General features: G+C 65.2%; 1 protein-coding gene across 3 annotated transcripts; it reads right to left on the reverse strand.

The window, feature by feature from the left end:
- Positions 1-671: 671 nt before the first annotated feature.
- Positions 672-20,659, reverse strand: KCNC4 (potassium voltage-gated channel subfamily C member 4). Of its 3 annotated transcripts, none has more exons than XM_036344484.1 (4): positions 19,125-20,659; positions 9,534-10,470; positions 6,983-7,192; positions 672-1,804 (listed from the first exon to the last, which is right to left on the reverse strand). In XM_036344484.1, exons 1-4 carry the CDS (start codon positions 19,809-19,811, stop codon positions 1,743-1,745), a joined length of 1,896 nt encoding a protein of 631 aa, XP_036200377.1. In that variant the 5' UTR covers positions 19,812-20,659; the 3' UTR covers positions 672-1,742. The 3 variants fall into 3 exon arrangements, with proteins under 3 accessions (XP_036200377.1, XP_036200378.1, XP_036200375.1); XM_036344485.1 differs by having other exon boundaries at positions 672-1,862; XM_036344482.1 differs by lacking the exon at positions 672-1,804 and adding an exon at positions 2,749-4,789.
- Positions 20,660-21,581: the final 922 nt, after the last annotated feature.

The raw sequence follows: 21,581 nt of genomic DNA on the forward strand, positions 1-21,581 counted from the left end.
AGCAAGGAGAACAAACACACACCCAGACCTGGCTGCGTAATTCACAGGGCCCAGTGCGAAACGCAAGCCCAGGGCCCTTCAGAGCCATGAGTCACGTCAAGTCAGCGGCAGCTGAGATGAAGTCAAGCGTCGGGCCCTTTTGAGCAACTGCCCAGGCCACAGGCCCGTGAAGCCAGCCCTGCCTGTGCCCCGATGTGACAGTGAGGGGCGGCCCCGACACTTCCCACCGCCCCACCCTCTCTGGGCCCTAAGCGGTCCCGGCTGTGCCACCAGCCACTTGCCGGCCTCGGTTCACCAGCCATCCAGGCTGCGCACGGCTGTGGCATCCCCAGGGCCCTGGCCCACATAAGGTGGTGCGACTTCGGGGGGAGGGAGGCCCTCCACAAACACGCAGGGACACAGGGGCGGCCTAACCAACGGCCTCTTCTTCCAGGGGCGGCGGGAGGCCCGTGGCAGGGGGACCCAGAACCCGCCTGGGAGGCAGGGGAGGCTCAGGGTGTGACCGTGGGCAGCTCACGCTTCCCCTCTGAGCACCAGTGTCTCGCTCTGAATGGATGGTGCCCGTGGGGGCGGGGTTACGCGGAGGGCGTCGCATTTCTCAGGTGTTGGGGTGGGACCCCAGGGGGGTCCCCACAGACACAGAGCCGGAAAGGAGAGGCGGAGGCGGCCGCTCACACGCAGGAGCAGCTGGACGCTCCAGATGTCTTTATTGAGGGTCGAGCACAGCATGACAGTCGAAGGCATGCAGACAGGGTGACAGGGCCCTGGCCTAGGCTTGCCTCAGACACACAGGAGGGGGCAGCTTTAGAAAAGGACCAACACCAGGACCAACGCCGGGGAAGGGCGGGGCGGGCGAGGAGTGCGGAGGGAGAGCCGAGGGAGGGGCAGAGGCCAAGGTCGAAGGGGTCACCCGGCCTCCGCTATTGCACGCATCCTCTGGCCACCGGCCAGGAAGTACAGTATTGCAACTGGTCTCCACTCGCCCGAAGCTTCCCCCTTCTCAGACCCCTGAGCCCGGTGGGCAGACAGGCCCCTTCCCTGCCTGTCTGCCCGGCAGCATCATTGAAAACAAACGGACGAGGGAGACAGAAAAACCAAAGATTAAAAAAACCCAAAATGCCCCCTCAGTCAAGGACACAGGGAAGGGGGGCAGGGGTGAAAGAAGCTGCAGAGAAGCCCCTGGAAGTCCCCCCACAACTGGGGCGTGGGGTGGGAGGTAGAACCCCAATCTGGGGTGGGGTGGGGCTGGTGGGGCAGTGACCCGGGGGCAGCCTGGCCTGGCACAGGCCACCGGCCCACAGGGAAACACCCCCACAGGGAGAGTCTAGCCTGGGCCCACCCAGCTGGACGGGCGGCTCCCAGGCAACTTTTCCTGGGACATTCCACACGCGGCACGTACAACGCCAACAGGGAATCAGTGAAGGGAAGGGGGGGGCTGGGGGAGGGGCGAGGGCTTGGGGAGACGGCCTGACGAAGACAGACCACCAAAAGCACGTGCACTACACACACGAGTACAGTATGTATGAATATAGATGCTATATGTGCATATATATCTCTTCAATCACAACAGGACAAAACGTCGGACCCGGATGGCTCCGGGCCCCAGGGGTCGGACGGGAGGTTTTCCATCAGTCCTGTGCCAACAGGTCTTGCCCAGCGAAAGGTCCTTGCCTGGGTTCCAGAGTTCCCCTAAGCCTCTGGCTTTCTGTCTGTCTGCCTGTCTCTCTCACGTTGCTGCCGCGTTAAGAGAGGGTGAGGACTTCGGCCTGGGCATAGTTGGACGAGAGAGCGTCTTGGCAGGTCTCTGTGTTAAAGAGCACAGGTGTGAGACACTGGGACGCACACTTTCGGCTCAACATGGCCTTCAGGGGGCGGAGGGCAAGGAGTTCAGCAAAAGAAAGGGAGACACAAAGAAGGAGACGTTAGGAGGAAGGCAGCTGCCGAGGAGGCGGTGGGCTAGAGAGCAGGCCAGGGGCAGAGCTGGACAGCGTGGGGACACAGGGCTCAGGGGCCCGGAAGGGCAGGGATGGGTCAGGGTCCGGGGTGAGTCCCTTCACCACCCTTCTGCCTCCCGGGTGATGCTATGGCTCAGCTCCACACCTGCTCGGGACAGTGGGACCACTGGCCCAGGAGAGAGGGACCCAGCTCTGCAGCCCGGCACAAGGCAGGGGGGACGCTCCTGCTTGGCCTGTCACCCCCAGCCAGCAGCCGGCTGCTGCCTGCCCACTCGGGCTCCCCCCTCCCCTCCCCACCCGGCTCCATCTGCCACCACCACCTGGGGCCCGCCCATTGTTCCAGGGGCTCAGCCATGGCATACCCAGCCCCCCTCCTCCATCAGGCAGGTGGAGTCCCCGGGCTGGAGGCTGAATGCTGACCAGGAGGGCTCCATCCTTGTTGAGAAAACAAACCTGGCTGGTCCCAGCTCACAGCCTCGCCTCTCAGAAGCCCTGGGGCTGAGAAGTGGCCTCCAGCCCCGACACAAACTGTACAAACTGAACGTGAGGTTCACGCCCAGGCTGCTCCCCGGCTGCTCAGTGGGAGAGGCTGGGCCCGGCTGTGGAGGAGAGGCTTCTAGAAGCCAAGGACCGGGTACAGTCCAAGTCAAGATCCAAGGTGAAGTGCACTGGGCTGTCAGACTGTGGGGGAAGGGCGAGGAGAGCCTTCCCGGGAGCGGGGAGGCCCGAGCCTGGGCCAGCCTGGGGCCTTGCAGGCAGCCGCCTGCCGCCCCGCCCCCCCCCCCCCCTGTCCCCAGGGTCTCTGTCGGCTCCAGAACCTGCTTTGCCTTCCCCAGGGCCCCCGGAGGCTGAGGTGCTGAGAGCGAGAGGGGCAGACACCTGCGCGGCTCTCCATTGGCCAGGCGCTGGGTCAGGGTCTCCCCTACAGAAGCCAGGGGGCCGGGAGGGACGTGGGGGAGCCCCTCTCCCAAGGCACTAGGGGCTCCAGCCTGGCACTCCTGCCTCCCGTCGCCCAGGGACATCTGTGCCCACCACCGGGGCGCCGTGAGCATGCCCATCCCCGTGGGAGGAAAGGGGGCGGTGGGTGCCGTGGAAACTTGGGCTCCTGACAACTCAGGGGACGGCCGCCACAGAAATAGCCGCCTCAGCTCCCTGAACCAGAAGCGCCAGGCAGAGGAGAAAATAGCCGCGGCGCCCGTGCTAAACCGGACGCCCAGCTCGTCACGTCCCCGGCAGAGCCAGGCCCGGGGGCCAGGTGCCAGGGAGCCCTGCGGGGCAGGACCAGCCCGTCCCCGTGAAGGAGCAGCTGGGCCCTCGCACCCGGCCCCGAGGGAGAAGGTCCCTGGCGTCTCCATCCAGAGCCCAGGGCTGTCCGGTCCCTGTCCCTGTCCCTGAAAGGGACCTGCTCCCTCTTAAGGGTGGTCCCATGGGTCCCCTGTGTCTTCTCCACTCTTAGGGGAGAGCCAGTGAGAGCCAGTGGCAGGCGGCTCCCCGAGACCACAGCAGGGCTGGGCTCTCCCAGCCCCCACAAGGAACAGACCTTCTGGAAGGCACACCCCGAGCCTGCCCAGGGCTGGAGACGCCAAGGGGGTGCTCCCGGTCCGGAGCGAGCTGACCTTGGCTCCCAGTCCTGCCACACCCATCCCTGCCCACCCTGGAGGCAGCAGACGCGGCCCTTCTTAGTCACTCCCGCAACCAAGTTGCATAATCTGACTCTAAAAATTGCCAGGCGCACGGCTCCCCTGTCAGCTCTCATTCCCATCAGGTGGAACAGGGAGCCCTGGGCTGGCCCTGGCTGTGGAGGGCCGGCCTGAGGGCCTTGCTCTGCCCACTGCTGGGGACGGGCCCTGCGGCTCGGCTCCCCCCCTGCCCCTCCTCCCCGGGCAGTCCAGGGTGGCCCCTGCCTGAGTGGCGGGCAGGGTAGCTCTGTCCCCCCACTACCCCTCAGCTGTCCCTGCCAAGGTGCAGCCCTGCTCACAGTGACTTACAACCCTGTTGTGCTCCTGGCTCGTTAGGTAAATGAATACACTTAATTAGAGAAATTAGATGAGTCTCCGGTTCTGGCAGCAACACGGAGCGCAAGGCTGGTGGGAGCGAGGCGGGCAGGGGCTGGGCTGGCAGTGAGGCGCTGAGGGGGAGGGGAGGCAACAGCTTGGAAGCAGAGGAAAGCAGCGTGGAGAGAGGGGCCGAGGCGGGGGCGCAGATGGGGTGTGGGTGTCCCCCGGGGGGGAGGGCCTCCCCGCACCCCCGGCCACAGCAGAGATGCTCATGCGACAGCCTTAGTCCTTGCTGCTCTGGGTGTGGGATGGACAGACAGACAGACAGACAGAGACACTGGTTGCCAGCTGTTTGGTTACTGGTTGAAGGCCCCGAGGAATGGAGATGTATTTGGTTAAGGTGGGACTGTGTGGGGGAGGGCAGGACTCAGAGACACAGGTCCTGGGGGTGCCGCCCCTCCCGCTCAGGATGGGGGGCCCTGAGAGTGATCTCCTCGGCCCTCGGACCCAAACCTGAGCATCGTGGGGAGCGGGGTGCTGTGGGGAGAGGCTCAGGGGCCTGGATTCTCCTGCATCCACCCGGCTCCCTGAGGCCCCAGGAGCGGGCCGGCGGGCACGAGAGTGGCTCCCTGTGTGTGCGGGCCCAGGGGCGGGAGGGCCGGTGCAGCTAAGGGGCCGAGTGTCCAGGCGGCGGGCTGGTGAGGGGGTGCGGAGGGAGGGAGAGCAGGAGCTTTCTTGGAGAGTAGGGCGAGCTGTATCGGGGTGCCAATGGAGACAGCCCCAGACTGGCTCCGGCTGCTGCGGCTATGTTGCTTAGACTCCTGGACTTTTCACGGCCTTGGTAGAGAAAAGGCACAGGTCAGAGGGCGCGCTGCTCACCGGAGCGGCTCCACGGCCTCGAACTCCAGGGGACCCTGCAGGGCAGGCGGCCCAGCCGGGTGGAGGGGCTGGCCTCCCCAAGGAAGGCTCCCTGGTCCCCTGAGGGTGGACTCCAGGGCCACACACCCAGCTGACCTCTGCCCTGCGCTGGCCCCAGCTAAGTTCCCCTCCAGGTGCGTGAAGATTCAGCGCCCCCCTTTCAGAAGCCCTGGGAGGCACCGCCACGTCCAGGCCGTCCTCACTCTGATGCCAGGGCAGCGACAGGCTCACCGTGGGGCCTGCGTGGCAGGAGGAGGCCTGTCCGCTCTCTCCTGGTCCTACGTGAGCCCGGCGCGGAGAAGTGAGAGCCGCGGGCCGGCGCAGGGGAAAGTTGCCGAGAGCGCACGGCACGGCACGGCCTGTTTCCTGGCAACCCACCTGTTCCCGCTCGCAGGTCACTCTAATTGGCTGAGTTACACGCTTGTTGCCAAGAAGCAGTGTGGAGGCATCTTGAAGACAGAGCAGCCGGTCCCCGGAGCCCCAGAGATGCAGGGGTGGGACGCAGGCCCTGCGCGCGCAGTGCGACGCCTTCCCCAGGGCCACCTGCTCCCCATACCTCCCGGTCCCTCCTCCAGTCCGTTCCTTCCACTGAGCCCCTCACAACACTGGGGTGAAAGCAGGGGTGCTCAAGTCCTCCGTGAGGTGGGTGCCTGTCCTCATCTTCTGGGCTGGCCACTTTGTGAGCTGCAGCCAGAGTAGCATCTGGGTCTGACCAGGACACAGTGGAAGCCACTGTCTGCTGGGGTGGGGAGCAGGGGGAGGCACTTCCAGGGCCAGAGGATTGGGGCGCGCAAGAGCCAGGGGCGACCGCAGGCACACAGGAGAGGGTGCCGCGGGCTGAGCACAGCCATCCGGGCCATCTCCTTCCAGTTGCCAGGTCGCTCCTGTTTCTGAGGCCCAACAGGACTTACGCTGACATCCACCCCTCGGGGCCTGGTGAGGGTCAGGGCACCCCAGGGTCCCTGTGGGAACAGCGGTGCTGGGAGGGCCGGGAACAGGGACTGGGAAGGTGGCTCTGGAGGCCATGTGGGCTGGACAGGACAGGGGACATCCTTGGGGGGACAGGCTATTCCTGCAGCAGGCACTTTCCCTGCCTCCCTGGTCTGGGGTTTGGGGACAGTGAGAAGTGTTGGGGGGATTAGGTCGGAGGAGGGCTGGGTAAGAAGCGGCCCGAGAACCAGGGCACGGCTTTGTTAGGGGGGATCAGGGTTGATTCTGAAACTAGGCAGGGCGTGTAGGGAGGTTGGGCCACGGGACAGGGAAGACAGACAGACAGACAGACACACACACACAGTGACCAGGGCCGGGCAGCAGCACCTGGACCTGAGACCCCTGGTCCCCAGCCACTGCTGACCGGACCACCCTTCATCACTCCCGCCCCCCGCAGGCCAGGAGCCCCAGCTCCACCCCCACTTCTGCCAGGGCCTGTGTGGGTCTGGGGCCTGCTGATGGTGCTGCAGCCTTCCTGACGGGAGGCCATGGCGGCCTCTGTGCACTTCCAGCCCTTCAGAACACACCTAGGAGGGGAGCTCTACGCTGCCCCCCACCCCCACTCCAGCCTCCCCCTCCCTGTCACCCTCTGGCTCTACTTAAGTCACATCTGGGGCTGCAGAGCTGGGTCCGCCCCTCTGGGCTCCAGGCACCCAAAAGGCAGGACGGAGGAGGTGGGCCTGTGCCAGGGGACCTCACACCGGCACCCCGTTCTCCCCCCGACTCCTGAGTGTTATGGGGACTACTTACTTGGGGGAGCCTTAGCTGGGTCTAAGGGAGGCCAAGGGAAAGGCAGGCAGTGACCCTGGGAAGCCAGGCCTGCAGGTCATAGCAGGCACCAGCGGAAGAGAAGTGACAGGATGGAGGGGAGGGGCAGGGACCCCTGCTCCCAGTCAGCGCTTGTGTTCCCTGTGGGCACTGGGGTACGGGCCATGTGTACCTCCTGGGGATGCTGCGGGCCTTTCTAAGGAAATCGGACTGGAAGGTCAGGGTACCCATCCTAAAAGTTGGGGTGCATCCAGGGAAGAGGAGATGATGGCCATGGCCTCGGGGGAGGAGGGGGCTTCAAGTTTTGTGGGGGACACTGGGGGGCCCCCACCTGCCCAGCCTGGGGAGCCATACCTTTCCGGACACTCCCGTCGGCGCAGGCATAGTCCCCGGCGCTGAGCAGGAAGCAGGCGGCCGCCTTCTTGTTTCTGTCTCGGGTGCCGGACCGGCGCAGGGCCCGGCGCTCTTCCGGCGTGGGGGTCGGGGCAGAGGCCAGGGGCTGGGTGAGGCCCGCCCCCTCCTCATCCGACAGCATGGCGTTGGCGTCTCCGTTCTGCTTGGAATCTAGGGGGTGAGACAGAAAGGACGTGCTCGGTGCTGCCCGGGCCTTCCTCCCTGGTCACCTGGGGTCACTCCTCCACCCTGGGGAGGGGCCAGGGAGTGGGCCTGTCCTGGGGGCAGGGGGCAGGTGCTGGCTTCCTCCCCAGCCTTGGCCTAGCGTCTTTCCTGGGAGATGGGCCACAGATGCCCTAAGCAAGGACTCCCTGAGTCTGCTGCCCCGCGAGATTGCCTCTCCCGCCACTCCCCCCAGGCGGCGGACTGCTTCCTCCTTGGGTCTGGCTCAGGCTGCACCTGATGGGCTTGGATCCCCTCGGAGACCACCTGGCTTGTCGGGTGCAGGTGGCACTGCCAGGGCTACGCCAGGAGAGTGGCGCTCCCAGCTGTCTGCCCCGACCACCCGAAGGCGGTTACTCTTGTTCACCAGGCGTCCAAGCTGGAGTCGAGCGCCTGAAGGATTCAGAGCTCCCTGTGCTCGGGGCTCCCCTGTGTCTGGGGACCCTGGTGGGGCAAGAGGCTCCAATTCAGCTCCCACTGCTGTGGGTTCTTCACCCGGCTCCTGCCCGGCCAGGCCGCAGCCCGGGTGAAGCTGGGCCCTGGATCCGCAGAAGGGGGGCCGCTGGGTCTGAAGGCGGTGGCCCTGGCATTGCCAGTAAAGCCCTGACTGTGGCCAAGCAGTGAGGGCCGGGCTACGGCACGGCCGAAGGGCATTGGTTAGTGTGTGCCGGCGGCTGGCCTACGGACGTGCACACTGTGGTGTCAGGTTCCCTCTGAGCCCTGAAAGGGCCTGGGGTACAGCTCCAGTTCCCTGGAACACGGACTGGAGATTGATACTCAAGGGCCGGGGAGGGTACCACTTTGGCGGGGAACGGAGGGGAGCCCAGTGGGTGCTGTTCCATCAAGGTCTACGGGAGACCCAGGTGCCTGGAGGGCCCCAGGCAATGAGTGGTTTCAGCATGTGTGATGGGCACCCCCAACAGGCCACAGGCGCGTGTCCCCAACAGGCCACAGGCGCGTGTCCCCAACGGGCCACAGGTGCGTGTCTCCCAACAGGCCACAGGTGCGTGTCCCCCATCGGGCCACGGGTGCGTGTCCCCCATCAGGCCACAGGTGCGTGTCCCCCATCAGGCCACAGGTGCGTGTCCCCCAACGGGCCACAGGTGCGTGTCTCCCAACGGGCCACAGGTGCGTGTCCCCCAACAGACCACAGGTGCGTGTCCCCCAACGGGCCACAGGCGCGTGTCCCCAACGGGCCACAGGTGCGTGTCCCCCAACAGACCACAGGTGCGTGTCCCAAATCAGGCACCTGTCCTGGGGGATGAGTCCCACACTGCCCACAAGCCTAGCCAGGAGCTGCTACCTCAGTGTCCTGGCCTCCCCCAGCTCCCCGATGGCCTCCCCCCAGCTCCCCGACGGCCTCCCCCCCAGCTCCCCGACGGCCTCCCCCAGCTCCCCGACGGCCTCCCCCCAGCTCCCCGACGGCCTCCCCCCAGCGGTCCCCCACACCGGGAATCCCAGCTTCCCTTAGGAGCCCACCCCATTCCCAACAGCGAGGTTCCATTCCTGACCTGACTCCAGTGCCAAGGCTGAGCCAATCTCCTCTCCCATCTCCTGACTCAGGTGGGGGCGGGCTTTCCTAGGGGCCCCTCCCATCCTTGAAGCCCGAGGTTCAGGCCCTTGGGCCCCCGGATGGACGCCAGCTGTTGCAGGCTTTCCCAGCAATGCCTGGCCACTGCCTCTGGGCTCCCTCTCCCCACATCCCATGTCCAACCCCGAGCCCAGGACTCAGTCTAGCTTGTGCTGAGCAGCAGGCAGCCCCCCACTGCTGTTACGTGATCACACTAATTAGCCAGAGACAGCAGACTGGGAGGCTGGGGAGAAGGGATTCACTGTGGACACACCTGGGGAGAACAGCTGCCCTGCTCTCCAGCTAACGACGGTGCCTGATGGTTGTAAAGATCTTTAAAGACTTTCTGTCATTTGTTTGGGTCCCATCGAAGTCTGGGGGTAGCTATGAATATCGTTCCCTTCTACAGGTGCGGAATCTATGCCCACAGGGGGTGACTGGCCTCAGAGCACACAGCAGAGTGGGCACCCCGAGATTAGGGACCGAGGCTGCTAACTTACAGCCCAGGTACCGCCCCCTGCAGCCCAAGTTCAGCAGGACACTCACCCCCAGGCCCGCCGTCAGGAAGCTATCAGAGAACCAAAGGATACAAAGGTTCGGCCTCTACTTGGCCCTCACAGGGCACAGGTTACACCTGGGGAGCCCAGAGCGGTCAAGCACAGTGCGGCCTCCCTGGGCCACTGCGGGAACGGGGCCTTCCCTCCCCAGTGCCAACCTCACCTGCCCGCTTCCTCTCCACCAGACCCTCTTCCTGGGCCGCGGGGCTGGCGTCGCTGTAGGTGCTGTCCCGGGGCGAGGTCTCCTCGGACTTGCAGTAGACGGGGGACTCGAGCTGGGGCGGACGCGGGACGTGCTTCTTCCGCTTCTTGGGCAGCTTCTGCTTGGCCATGGCCAGGGAGTAGTACATGCCGAAGTTGTTGACGATGACGGGCACGGGCATGGCGATGGTCAGCACCCCGGCCAGCGCACACAGCGCCCCCACCAGCATGCCCGACCACGTCTTGGGGTACATGTCCCCGTAGCCCAGCGTCGTCATGGTGACCACGGCCCACCAGAAGCCGATGGGGATGTTCTTGAAGTCGGTGTGGTCGTTGCCCCGCGGGTCGGAGGGCCGGGCGCCGATGCGCTCGGCGTAGTAGATCATGGTGGCGAAGATGAGCACGCCCAGCGCCAGGAAGATGATGAGCAGCAGGAACTCGTTGGTGCTGGCGCGCAGCGTGTGGCCCAGCACCCGCAGCCCCACGAAGTGGCGGGTGAGCTTGAAGATGCGCAGTATGCGCACGAAGCGCACCACCCGCAGGAAGCCCAGCACGTCGCGGGCCGCCTTGGACGACAGGCCGCTCAGCCCCACCTCCAGGTAGAAGGGCAGGATGGCCACGAAGTCGATGATGTTGAGCAGGTTCTTGACGAAGTCCAGCGTGTCCGGGCAGCACACGATGCGCACCAGGAACTCCAGGGTGAACCACAGCACGCACACGCCCTCGATGTACGTCAGGATGGGCTCCGTCTCCACCTCCCGCCGGAAGCGCACGCTCGTGGTGTTCCCCACGCGGAGGATCTCCGTCACATTGCGGTCGATGTTGAAGGCCTCGTGGGTCTCCAGGCAGAAGGTGGTGATGGAGACCAGGATGAAGAAGAGAGAGGCAAAGGCCACCACCTGTGGGTGAGGTGGAGAGAGGGGGCAGCTGTCAGACAGGGGTGGGTGAGCCCGGGGGGCGGGGTACGTGGGTCACCAGGCGGTCCATTAGGAAGATGGCGAGGGGTGGGGTTAAAGTTCACAGCCAGGAGCTAAAATTCCCTCCTCACAGGGACTCCCCCACCTCCCTGGCTGCTCTAAGGCCATACTTCCCAGTCGCTGTCACGGAGCCTAGGGGCTCAAGGCTGGTCTTGGCTGGAAGCAGCTATTGCTGCCGGGCCTGCTCCCTGCCTGGCTCTGCCCGTCCCTAACCCCGCTGTGCTCTGAGGCTTCTCAGACTGGTACGGAGAGTAAACCATCGGGGACTTTGTTAAAGTGCCACCCTGCTTCTGGGTGAGGGCAGGACCCGCGGTTCTGTATTTCTAACACGCTCGCGGGCCCGGCTGCCTGTCCGCAGGCCGTGCGGGCGCAGCGAGGCTTCCGGCAGCGTTCCTCCAAGCGGGGCGCTGGACCAGCAGCGCAGCATCACCTGGGAACCAGTTAGAAATGCAAATTCCCAGGCCCCGCCCAAGCCCACTGAGTGACAAAGGTGTGTGTGTGGGGGGGCGGGCACACTAAATGCCCTCCCAGGGGACTCTGGGCACACTGCATCTGGAGGCCCACTGCACGATGGGATGCGCCCGAGGCAGGGGGCGAGGGGGTGACCCTGGGCCTCTTCCTGTCGGCTGAGCCTGCGAAGCTCGGCCATGACCCACATCCGGAAGCCCCAAGTCCAAGCCCCTCTCTTGCCTCTCACCTTAGGATGTCCCGGCCGACTGCCCGGCAGTGGGAAGCGCCTGAAGGAGGCCTATATTCCACCGCAGGAGACAGGGTGGTCTGCCCAGAATAACCACCCTCCCTCTCCCCCAACGGGCATTTCCTGGCCCCTAAGCTCCAAAGAGAACTCGGCTGCACCCGTGAGGACCCAAGCGAGGCAGCGGCTGGTCCAGACAGCTGCTGGGATCTCGCAGAGTGATGACAGCCGCGCTCGGCAGAGGCACGAGGGGTTAAGTGTCCAGCCATTATGAATGGAGATGAAATGCATGTGTAATAACACCAATTACGGAGCCGTCATCTGTTATTCATGCGATGCCATTCACCACTCTCAGGCGCCGTTGCTGGGGTCCGGGGCCCAGGGTGCTGCCTGCTCGGCTGGGTGGGTGGGGGTGGGCTCCTCCCCGAGCACAGGGCTGAGCCACAACCGGCGGGTGAGAGGGGACCATGGCCCCACCCCCACCTGGCCCCCCCCACGCCTGATTTCCACCTGGCCATGGCGTGGCCGTCTAATGAGGCCTCAGAGCTGCTCCCCTCCCTGGGAGTCTGCACCTGGATGGGGAGTGGGGGCAGCACACAACACCAGAGAACACAGGGGTCTGGGAGAATGGAGCGAGAGCAGGCGAGGAGGGAACTCTGGGAATGTACATCCATCAGCTGTCTGTTCCGTGCCGGGCACAGCGGGGCTCTGTGTGTGTTATTGCCTCAGTCCTCCCAGGGACCTGGGAAGCAGGCCTCATCACGGACTTGCCTAACGTCACACAGCTGCACCACCTCCCGGCCAGGGTCGATTCACAGGCCTGGGACAGCCTTCTCTGAATCGTCCATACTCTCCCAGCCAGCTCCCTGATGGCTGTAGCTCTTAGGGCTGTGGACCTGTGGCTTAGGGCAGACACCCGTCATACACTAAGACTTATTTACTTTTTTATTGATTGGGGGGGGGGGCATTGATCAGTTGCCTCCCATACGCACCTGACCGGAGATCGAACCCGCAACCTAGGTATGTGCCCTGCCTGGGAATCGAATCCACGACCTTTTGAGGGCAGGAGATGACATTCCAACCAGCTGTGCCACACGGGCCAGGGCAAGACTTATCTTATTTACACTTGAATATGGACGGGCTGATCCAATAGGGACAGAAGAAGAATGGGGGAAGACCACAGACACACTTCCCCTCTTGGCAACTTTGCTGGAGCTTCTCCTGCCTGCTCTGCCCCATGAAGGTAAATGTCAAGTTCCTTTCCTGGCCTCAGTGTTCTTCCCCTGAGAAATGGGCTGTCGGGGCATTGCACTGGGCCAAGGGCTCCAACCTCTGAGCTCCCCGCGGCATCCAGAGATGAGCTGCCCAGTGGCCACGGTGATGTGAGCTGGGAGCCCACAGTCCTGGCGCCACCCTCCCCCCAGAAGCAAAGGGGTTGGGACAAGGGGTGGGGACAGCACACCCAGCTCTGCGAGAAGCAAGGGGAGCAGGAGCCTGCTCTCTGAGGAGAAGTTAGCCCGGAGCTTGGCCCACCTGGGAGGAGGGTGAAGTAATTAGTGATTCAGAAAAACAAGTTCAGGAAGCGCTGCCAAGGGGCGGGGCAGAGGGTGCAGAGGGGGGAAGGGAGGGAGGACCCTGTGTCCTGGGCCACTCTTACCCCCAGGCCAAGGAGCCGCCTGGTGCCTCCCTCCCCTGCTGCCCCAGAACCCCTCCTGGTGAGTGCAAAGCACCCTCCCCGGCAGCAGGAACTGCCCCGATCCCCGCAGTGCGCACACATGTAGCTTTTTTTTCCAGACAGAACTGTCCCATCTAGTCACTGCCACCCTCATCTCCACCTGTCAGAGCTGAGGGCAGGTAAAGGGTCGCCACATGTGCCCATTTCTCAGGATCAAACCGAGGCCAGGCCTCCTGCCTCAGCTCAGAGCTGTCTTTCCAGCCGGCCCCCCAGATGAAGGCCCAGCTATTTCAGCCAGTGGCCAGCCCTGTGACCAGCCTCCTCCACCAACTCACCCTAGAACTGCCCTGGATGGAAAGGTAAAGTCACACACTTCCGGGTGCAGTTGGGCTCCACCACTGACTTCCTGGGAGACCCTGGGCAAGGTTCTTGGCCTCTCTGATCATGGTCCGTAAAATGGAAAGCTGGGCACCTACTTGGTGCCAGACACTGTTCGGGGGGCTGAGGCACAGCAGAGAACAAAGCAAGATACCCCCATCCCTTAGACCTTACACTCTCGTGAGGGAGACGGTCCACAAACAAAGAAGTAAAACATGTACTATGTCAGATGGAAAAGCCTTAGAGACATAAAGACAAAGGGAATAAGGAGTGTGAGGGAGGGGAGCTATTTCAAACAGGGTGGTCAGGCAAGGCCTCAAAGCCAAGGTCAAGACACCTAAGCAGCGACTGAGGCGTGAGTTAGAGCCGACCCAAAGGAGCTGAGGCAGAGGGAGCAGCTGTGCAAAGGCCCTGGGGCTACAGCATGCTTGGTGTGCGGCGGGGAGGAGAGTAGTACTTCCCTTACGGGCTGTTTTGAGGATTAAAAGAAATGATATTTGTACAACTCAGCACAGAGCTAGAGTGTCTGGGGGATCTGGCACCGGCCAGGGGTGGTTGGGAGGTGACAGACACCCGTCATCGGGAATTGAAGACAATCAGCGGGACAGGGAGGGGAGCCAGGGGGACAGATGGACAGATACACATCAGGAGACTCAGCCCCAAAAACCTGTATTAAGGATGGAGTGCGAAGACACTTGCAGAGGAAGACCTGTGGGGATGAGGTGGAGCCTCGCCTCTCGGGGAAGCAAGATCCTAGTGCCCGGGCAGTGCCGGGAAGGGAGTGGGCAGCCTGCGGCTAAGAGGAGGCGAGGAGCTGGTCTGCAAGGCCAGGCACCTCTGAGGAGTGCCTGGGCTCCTGGGGCAGGGCCTGCACTGCGAGGCCCAGGTTCAAGCCAAGAGACCCCCGCTCCCCCAAAGGCAGAACCTGGCCCACTGGCTCCCATGCCCAGAGCCAGCCTCTATCTAACCCCACCCCCTGCCAAGGCAGCAGTTGGGGCCCCTGGGGACCCCTGAGGGCCCCAGAAGGCGTGCAGTCCAGCCCAGACCACTGGCCAAGAACTGATCCGGCCAAACAGTGCCCATCCGTGTCCCAAGCCGTCCTGTCCCTGTTCAAGCCGGTCCCCTGGCCGGGAAGCCTCCTTGCCCCTAACTGCATGGGTAAACACTGCCCACACTGGAGACGTATTTATAACCTGCCTCCTTCTAAAAACCACTTCAGGGAGCCAAGTGGCTATCCTGCAGGCCTCCCGGCTCACCTCCCAGCTCCTCCGAGAAGCTGCCTGCGCTCACACCCCCCCCCCCCCCTCACCACCAACCGGCTGCGTGGAGGTGGGACTTAGCCCTTCCTCCTCTCACCTCCTAGTGAACTTTTAAGACGGGGACTCGGCCCCTGATCCATCTTGTACTGTCATTACTATCTCCTGCCTCCAGTTTCCCCCGACAGCCACCTGCTGTACCTGTACCTGGCCAGGCTCTTTTCAGGAACAAGTGCCACTCTGACTGGTCTTTATATTTAGAGCCCGGCTGGGTGCCGGCATGCAGTAAGCGCCCAAGCTCGGTGCTGGGGATGCAGTAAGCGCCCACTCGGTGCCGGGCATGCAGTAAGCGCCCAAGCTCGGTGCTGGGGATGCAGTAAGCGCCCAGCTCAGTGCCGGGGTTGCAGTAAGAGCCCAGCTCGGTGCCGGGGTTGCAGTAAGCGCCCAGCTCAGTGCCGGGCATGCAGTAAGCGCCCAGCTCGGTGCCGGGCATGCAGTAAGCGCCCAGCTCGGTGCCGGGCATGCAGTAAGCGCCCAGCTCGGTGCCGGGCATGCAGTAAGCGCCCAGCTCGGTGCCGGGCATGCAGTAAGCGCCCAGCTCGGTGCCGGAAACACCTCACCATCCAGAGACAAGATGCTCAAGAGGCAAACGCGGGGCTGTCAGAACCAGAGAAGAAACACAAACCCAACCCAGAGGACATGGAGGGCCTCAGGGCAGGTGGGGGGCTGTGGCTGGGCCTGCTGGCACTGGGCTCCGAGGGCAGCGGGCGAGGGACCAGGGAGTCCTGTCCTCATTCTGAAGCCTGTCGTGCCCACCAACCAGCTGGTCCTGGCAATGCCCAGGCTGAGAAGCCGGGGCCTTCAGCAGGGGCGAGAGGCCCTCGCTGGGCATTTCCCTCTAGGCCTTGGCTCCGGGCCCCTGCCTGGGCCAAGGTTGCCAGTCTCCTTTCTTTGTCCCATGACAGTCCTACAGGGAGAGGACAGAGAGCGAACCTGGGGATGGAGACGGGGCTTCAGATTGGAGGGAGACAAGCGGGAAGCGGGGGGGGGGGGGGGGGGGGGGGATAGCAGACTGAGCCCTCCTGAGTCACAGGCCTCCAGCAGAAGCCGCAGGAGGCGCTGAGGCACCCGGAGAAGCAGCCTGGACTCATGAGGTCTGTGTGACCTTGAGCCAGCCCCTCTGGGCCTCAGTTTCCTTCTCTGAAAACGAGGAACAATCCCTGCCTCGCATGGGCCAGATGAGACACTGGAAGAAAGCAGGGGTGACACCCGACACCTGGCAGATGCTTAATGGACATGAAAGCGCAGCTCCAGCAGCCTTCCTGGGGCGGCGGGATCCTGTGCGTGGTGTCCTCCATGTAGAAGGGCGACATTGTGGGAAAATCCAATCCAGGAACTGATTTAGCCAGAAGACTATCACCCTGAAGAGGGCTGATCAGTGAGCCCAGCCCCTGGCACCTCTGCAGACTGGGGCGGGGGAGGGGAGCGTCCCGGGCCCATTCATGGGCCTCCTGCCCGCCCGGGGAAAAGGAGGAAGGCCCGACTGCAGCTCTGGATGCTGCCCAAACCGCCACTGGTCCCTCTGGGTCTGGGAGCCTCCCTGCCTGCTGCTGAGCCCCACTCTCCCTGGGACTGAGACAGTGGCAGGTGGAGGCAGGAACCACGGCACCGCCACCTATGGGTCCAGCCACAGTGAAGGGAGCAGGGTGAACACCCCCCCCCCCAACTCAGAGCTGCCTAGGCCAGGCCGGTAGCTAGGCAACAAGCTCCCACAATCAGCTCAGTTCCCTTCCTGTTGGTATCTGGTTTGCTCCTGTCATTTGTACCAGATGCTGGTGCGAAGGGATGCCTGGGGCACAGCCCTGCTCCTGGGGCTCCTGGATCCTACTGGCCCTCGGTGAGGACCCCAAGGCCACGGCCGCAGTGCTGCAGGCCCTGCCAGGGAAGGTCCACGCACAGACCCCAGGGTCAGAGCAGGGCGGGCACAGCCCCCCAACCCTCAGACCTAGGGGGTGAGAAAATAAGTGTCACTTCTGACGTCACCGTCTGCCCCGGGGTTTTCTGATGTCACCCACAGGAGGCACACACCCTCAGAATACCTCCCAGGCCAGAATCCTGGAAAACAGCCTCCTTCAGGGGAGAAAAGCTGTTGTAACGGGAGGAAGGGGTGCTGGGGGGCCCGGGAGCCCTGGCTTTGATTCTCAGCTGCCACCATCGGGCTGTGCGATCTGACAGGTCGATCCTCTCACAGCCTCAAGCTATTAAAGGGGATGACACCTCCTCTGCCGGTGCGCTGGGGGGATTAGAGATCAGTGCAGAGCATGTGCATGGAGGGCTCAACAAACAGTTATTCATTTTTTTAATTCTCTATTTTCATTTGCGTCCCAGGAACAGCTGCCGGCTCGTCTTGGCCCGGGCTCCTTCGCAGGAGGCACGCGCTCTTGGGCAGGGCGCCGCCAAGGCCCGGGGCAGCTGCGCACATCCGTCTCGGAGACCAGCGGCCGGGAACTCCACCGGGCGGGGGCTGGCTCTGCTACCCGGTCAGTGTCTTTGAGGAGACACTCACCGGCTCTGAAGCCTGGCATTGCTTCCTGGGGAGCGTGAACCCTGCCTCGCCCCGATCTCCAACCTCACCTGGGCCGCCCTGCTGACGCCCTGCTGGCGGGGCTCTACACCCAAAGGGCAAAGGATGTGGGCTCCTGGCCGACCTCAAGGGCCTGGCCCAGAGCCCCCCGGCTGGGCCACTCTTTGAGGAGTTTAAGGAAAAAATGAACTCACTGATGTCACAGCCCCTTGGGATCCAAGAGGGAAGAACCCGGGATGGTGGAAGTCTCCAGAGGCCCTAGAATGCCCAGGTCTAAGAGGGCCTAGCTCCCCCCGCCCCTGCCTGGCTTGTCCCACCTCCATCCAGCTGAGTCTGCCTCCTGCTCCCCTGCCCCTCACTTGGGAAGAGCCTGAATGAACCCCGCTTGTCTCTGCCCGCCTAGTGCACACAGCCAGGGTCGGGGAACTGCTTGGAGAGGCCCCCAGAACTCACAGCAGACCCAGGCCGGGGCACGCTGGGCCCTCACCTTCTGAGCGGGTCTCGGGGCTGCAGGGAAGAAACAAGGGCAGCTGACCAGCTTCACTCTCAGGCCCAAAGAAGGTCCTGGCTTCCAGGGGCTGCCCTGGGACGCCCACAGCCCCAGCCTGGCTTCCATGGCCACTGAGCCCTCTGTTCCCCCTTCTCTTCCAGGTAGAGAGCCCCCTGCCCTGGTCCAGCCCAGCCTGGCCCCTCCCGGTAGCCCCATCCCCAGCTCCTGCCCTCCCCTGGAGGGCTGCGGGCAGAAGGGAACTTTTCCTTCCACAACCCGACCCAGCTGAGGGCCGGCACAGGGGGTGCTGGGAGGGCAGCAGGGCTCCAGACTCACTAGCATGACAACCTGGGATGCCAGAGGTGACAGGACCAGCTCCCACAGCAGCAGGCGGTCCCCAGACCCCACACATGGGTCCCGGACAGACCCCAGCCAGGAGGTCAGACCCCAGACCCCAGGGTTCTTTTTCAAAGAATCTAAGCCATCCTTCATGGTTGTTTTCTAGCTGCCCAAGCATGTCTCCCCGCCCCCCCCCCCCCCCCCGCTTCCACCTGAGAGGGTTTGGGGCAACTGGATTGACTTGGGGAAGGGTCTAAGCCACCCCCACCCCCACCCCACACACCCACTTCAAGCAGAACCCTGAACCAGGGCTTTCTGGGAAGCCAAGAGGTGCCGCAGCAGGAAGAAGCGATAACAAACATGGGCTCATCACCCGGCAGCCTGCGCTGGCCACTGGCCTGGGAGCCTGCAGGGCCCAGACGTCAGGCACCTTCCTGTCTAACTCTCGCTCACCCCAGCACATCCCAGGCGCGCAAGAAGCCTCAGGGGCATGGATGGGGCAGGCACCTTGTCACCCTGAAAAGAGGCCTCTCCCAAACCCGGACCACAGGCATGAGTTCTGGTCCCAGCTCGGCCTTTATGAGCATTAGAGGCCGAAGCCGGCGCCCACCTCTCTGAAACTCCAGCTCCCAGCACTGAGATGCTGGAGGGCTGAAATGAGGGGCCCATGGAGGCAGCGCATCTCGGGGCTGCCACACAGAGTAGGCGCTTGGCACTCTTGCTTCCCTAAACCCTGCCTGACCCCAGCAGAAGGCCTCAGTGGGCTCTCCAGGACTCTGACCCTGTAGAGGGGTGGCGAGAAGAAGAAAAGGGGCCTGTCTTCCCCAGGGGCTGGAAGAGCTCAGCTAAGGGCCCCCCACTGGCCGGGAGCGGGTGCAGTAAAGCAGGCTGGTCCAAGAAGTCAAGTGTGTGCAATTTCATGAGGAGGCATGCAGGGGAGAGGGTGTGTGTGTGTGTGTGTGAGAGAGAGAGAGAGAGAGAGAGAGAGAGAGAGAGAGAGAGAGAGAGAGAGATCCCTGGGGCCCATGGAAGGCAGAGGGAATTGGGAGGGAAGCAGGGAAAGGTAAGTCATTTGGGGCCAGGCTCCTCCCTGCCCCTACCCACCACCACCACGCGCCTCCTTGCAGACCTGAGCCATGGCCCAGGCTCCTGCCACTCACCCTGGCCGCCCTGGAGGAGTAGGGATCCTCGAAGAGTGCCCACATGCGGGGCTGCCAGCCGCGGCAGCCCCCGGACCCGGCGCCGGAGCCCGCGCCGCCCTCGTGGGGCCCCAGGCGCTGCAGGGCCAGCTCTCGCTCCTCGTCGCCGGCCTCGTCACCCGGCCCCGCGCCGCCGCCTCCGTCCGGGTTCTCGAAGATGTCGAGCGCCTCCTCGGCGTCGCGGTGCTGCCGGTAGGTCATCCAGCAGCAGGGCTCCACGTCGGTCTCGTCGATGCCCCAGAAGGTGAGCTCCTCCTCGAAGAGCGGCCCGCACACGTCGGCGGGGCAGTGCAGCTTGCCGGTGCGGTAGTAGTTGAGCACGTACGCGAAGACGCCCGGGTGCCGATCGAAGAAGAACTCGCAGCCCCCGCCGCCGCCGCCGCCGCTACTGCCACTGCTGCCCGCGCCGCCGCCATCGGACTCGGGCCGGCCGCCCCCGCCGTCCGGGTCGGCCAGCCAGGCGAGCCGGGTGCCCGGGAGGGTGCGCAGGGTGCTGCGGTAGGTCTCATGTCGCGTGCCGCCCACGTTGATGATGATCTTCTCCGACGCCTCGCCCTTGGCCATCTCCTCCTTCAGACATGTTTTGGATGGAGGCTTGTTCCCCGACTTGCGCCCGCGGTAGGAGGAGACACACACCGAGCTGATCATAAGAAGCGCTGCGGGGCTTCGGCTTGGGGCGGCCGCTGCCCTCCAAACACCCTTCCCGAGGAGGCAGCGTCAGACCGGGGCGGGGAGGAGACGGCGAGGAGGCAGGAGGCGGCAGCGGCCCCCTCTGCGGCGTGGCCCTGCCCCCGTCTCCCCCCGGGGCGCCGAGCGGGAGGAGTTGGGTTTCTCGGGTGCACAGGTGGTTGGGGTTTGGGCACGCAGCGCCGGGGAGGGAGGCGGGGGGGGGGGGGGACGGAGAACCAAGAACCCCAGCGAGGGGCCGGGGTGCGGGAGAGCAGGGCAAGCACACACACACTCCCCCGCGAGGACCGGACACTCAGACACTCGCCCGGACACCACCCGCCAAAGACCAGGAGGCGCACCGCCGGGCGCACCGCGAGGCTCCGGGCGCGCGCTCACTCACTCGGGCCGCCCCCGGCTCTCGGGCCGCACCGAGCCCGGCAGCGGCGGCTTCCCCGCGGCGGCGGCAGCGCAGCAGCAACAAGTCCTCCGGGGCCGGGCCGACGCTCTCACGGCAGCCGGGGCTCCTCGGGTCCGGGCTCCGCGCGGTCAACACGGGGCGGCGGCGGCGGCATGTGGCCTCTTCCCCCCATTCATAAATCCGGCGCCGGGCACCGAGGGCGGGCGGGGCCGCGCGGGGAGCGGCGATCTGGCGGGCGGGGGCTGCGCAGGGCGAGGCGGCGGCAGGAAAACAAGCGCGCCCGCAGGAGCGAGCCTCCGGCCCTGCGTCCGCCGGGCGGCGGCGGCCGGGAGCGGCGCCGGGGCAGAGGGGGCCTCGGACGGGGCGTCCTGCGCGGCGCCGATCCCGGGGGGCGGGGATGCTCCGGGGAGCGGGGCGCTAGGCGCCGGCGGAGGAGTCTCCCGGGCGGCCAAGGACACCTGCAGGCTTTCCGGGCTGCGCCGAGCGGGAGCCTCAGCGCAGCGCCCCGGCGCCCGGCTCCTGCGATCTGGCGGCGCTGGGAGCCGCGCCATCCACGCGTCGGCCCATCTCCGGGCGGGGCGCCGGCCTTGGCTCGCGGCGGCAGGGGGCGGACGAGAGGTAACCCGAGGCGAGGGGAGGGGGGGCCGGGGTCTGGAGGTCCAGGGGCTCCTCGCCTCCGCCCAGCCAGGCCAGCGGACACCACTCTCCGGTGGCGCCTTTTCCTCTCGGCCCCGCCTCGCACGGGCGCGCCCTCCGCGGGGCGGGGTGGGCGCGGCGCGGCGCGGGGCCGACCCGGTCGCTGCAGGGCCCCGGCGGCCCGGATCTCCGCCTCTCTCCGCGAGCCGAGCCCCACCGAGGCGCGTCACCCTCTCGCCACCGGCGCCCAGCCGAGCGCGCCACCCTGCGCGCCTCCGCCACCCGCCCCTCCGCCCCTCCGCCCCGCTCCCCTCTCCCCGAGCCCGCAGCTCCTCCCACTGCAGCCCCGGTGACCGCGGAGCGCGCTTCACCCCTGACCTCTCACCTCCGCTCGCCCCCTCCCCGCCCGGCTGGTCGCATCGTGGCGGCTTCCTGGCGGCCGGCCGGAGGCGGGGGAGCGAGCGAGCGGAGGGAAGGTGCGCGGAGGAGGAGGCAGCCCCCTCCCGCTCCAGACTCCGTGCTGGGGCCTCCTGACCACCCCGCCCGCATCCTGCGCCGGCCAGGCCCGAGATGTCCGCGGTCCTGACGCTCACGGGGCCTGTCACACTCGCCAAAGCCGCCCTGGTGGTACGGGTGACCCCTCGGGCTCCTGGCATGGGTGGGCCTGAACGACGATTAAGCCTGGCTCACCGTTG

This window comes from Myotis myotis, unplaced genomic scaffold (genome assembly GCF_014108235.1).
Source record: "Myotis myotis isolate mMyoMyo1 unplaced genomic scaffold, mMyoMyo1.p scaffold_m19_p_18, whole genome shotgun sequence".
In the NCBI taxonomy this organism is placed as follows: Eukaryota; Metazoa; Chordata; class Mammalia; order Chiroptera; family Vespertilionidae; genus Myotis; species Myotis myotis.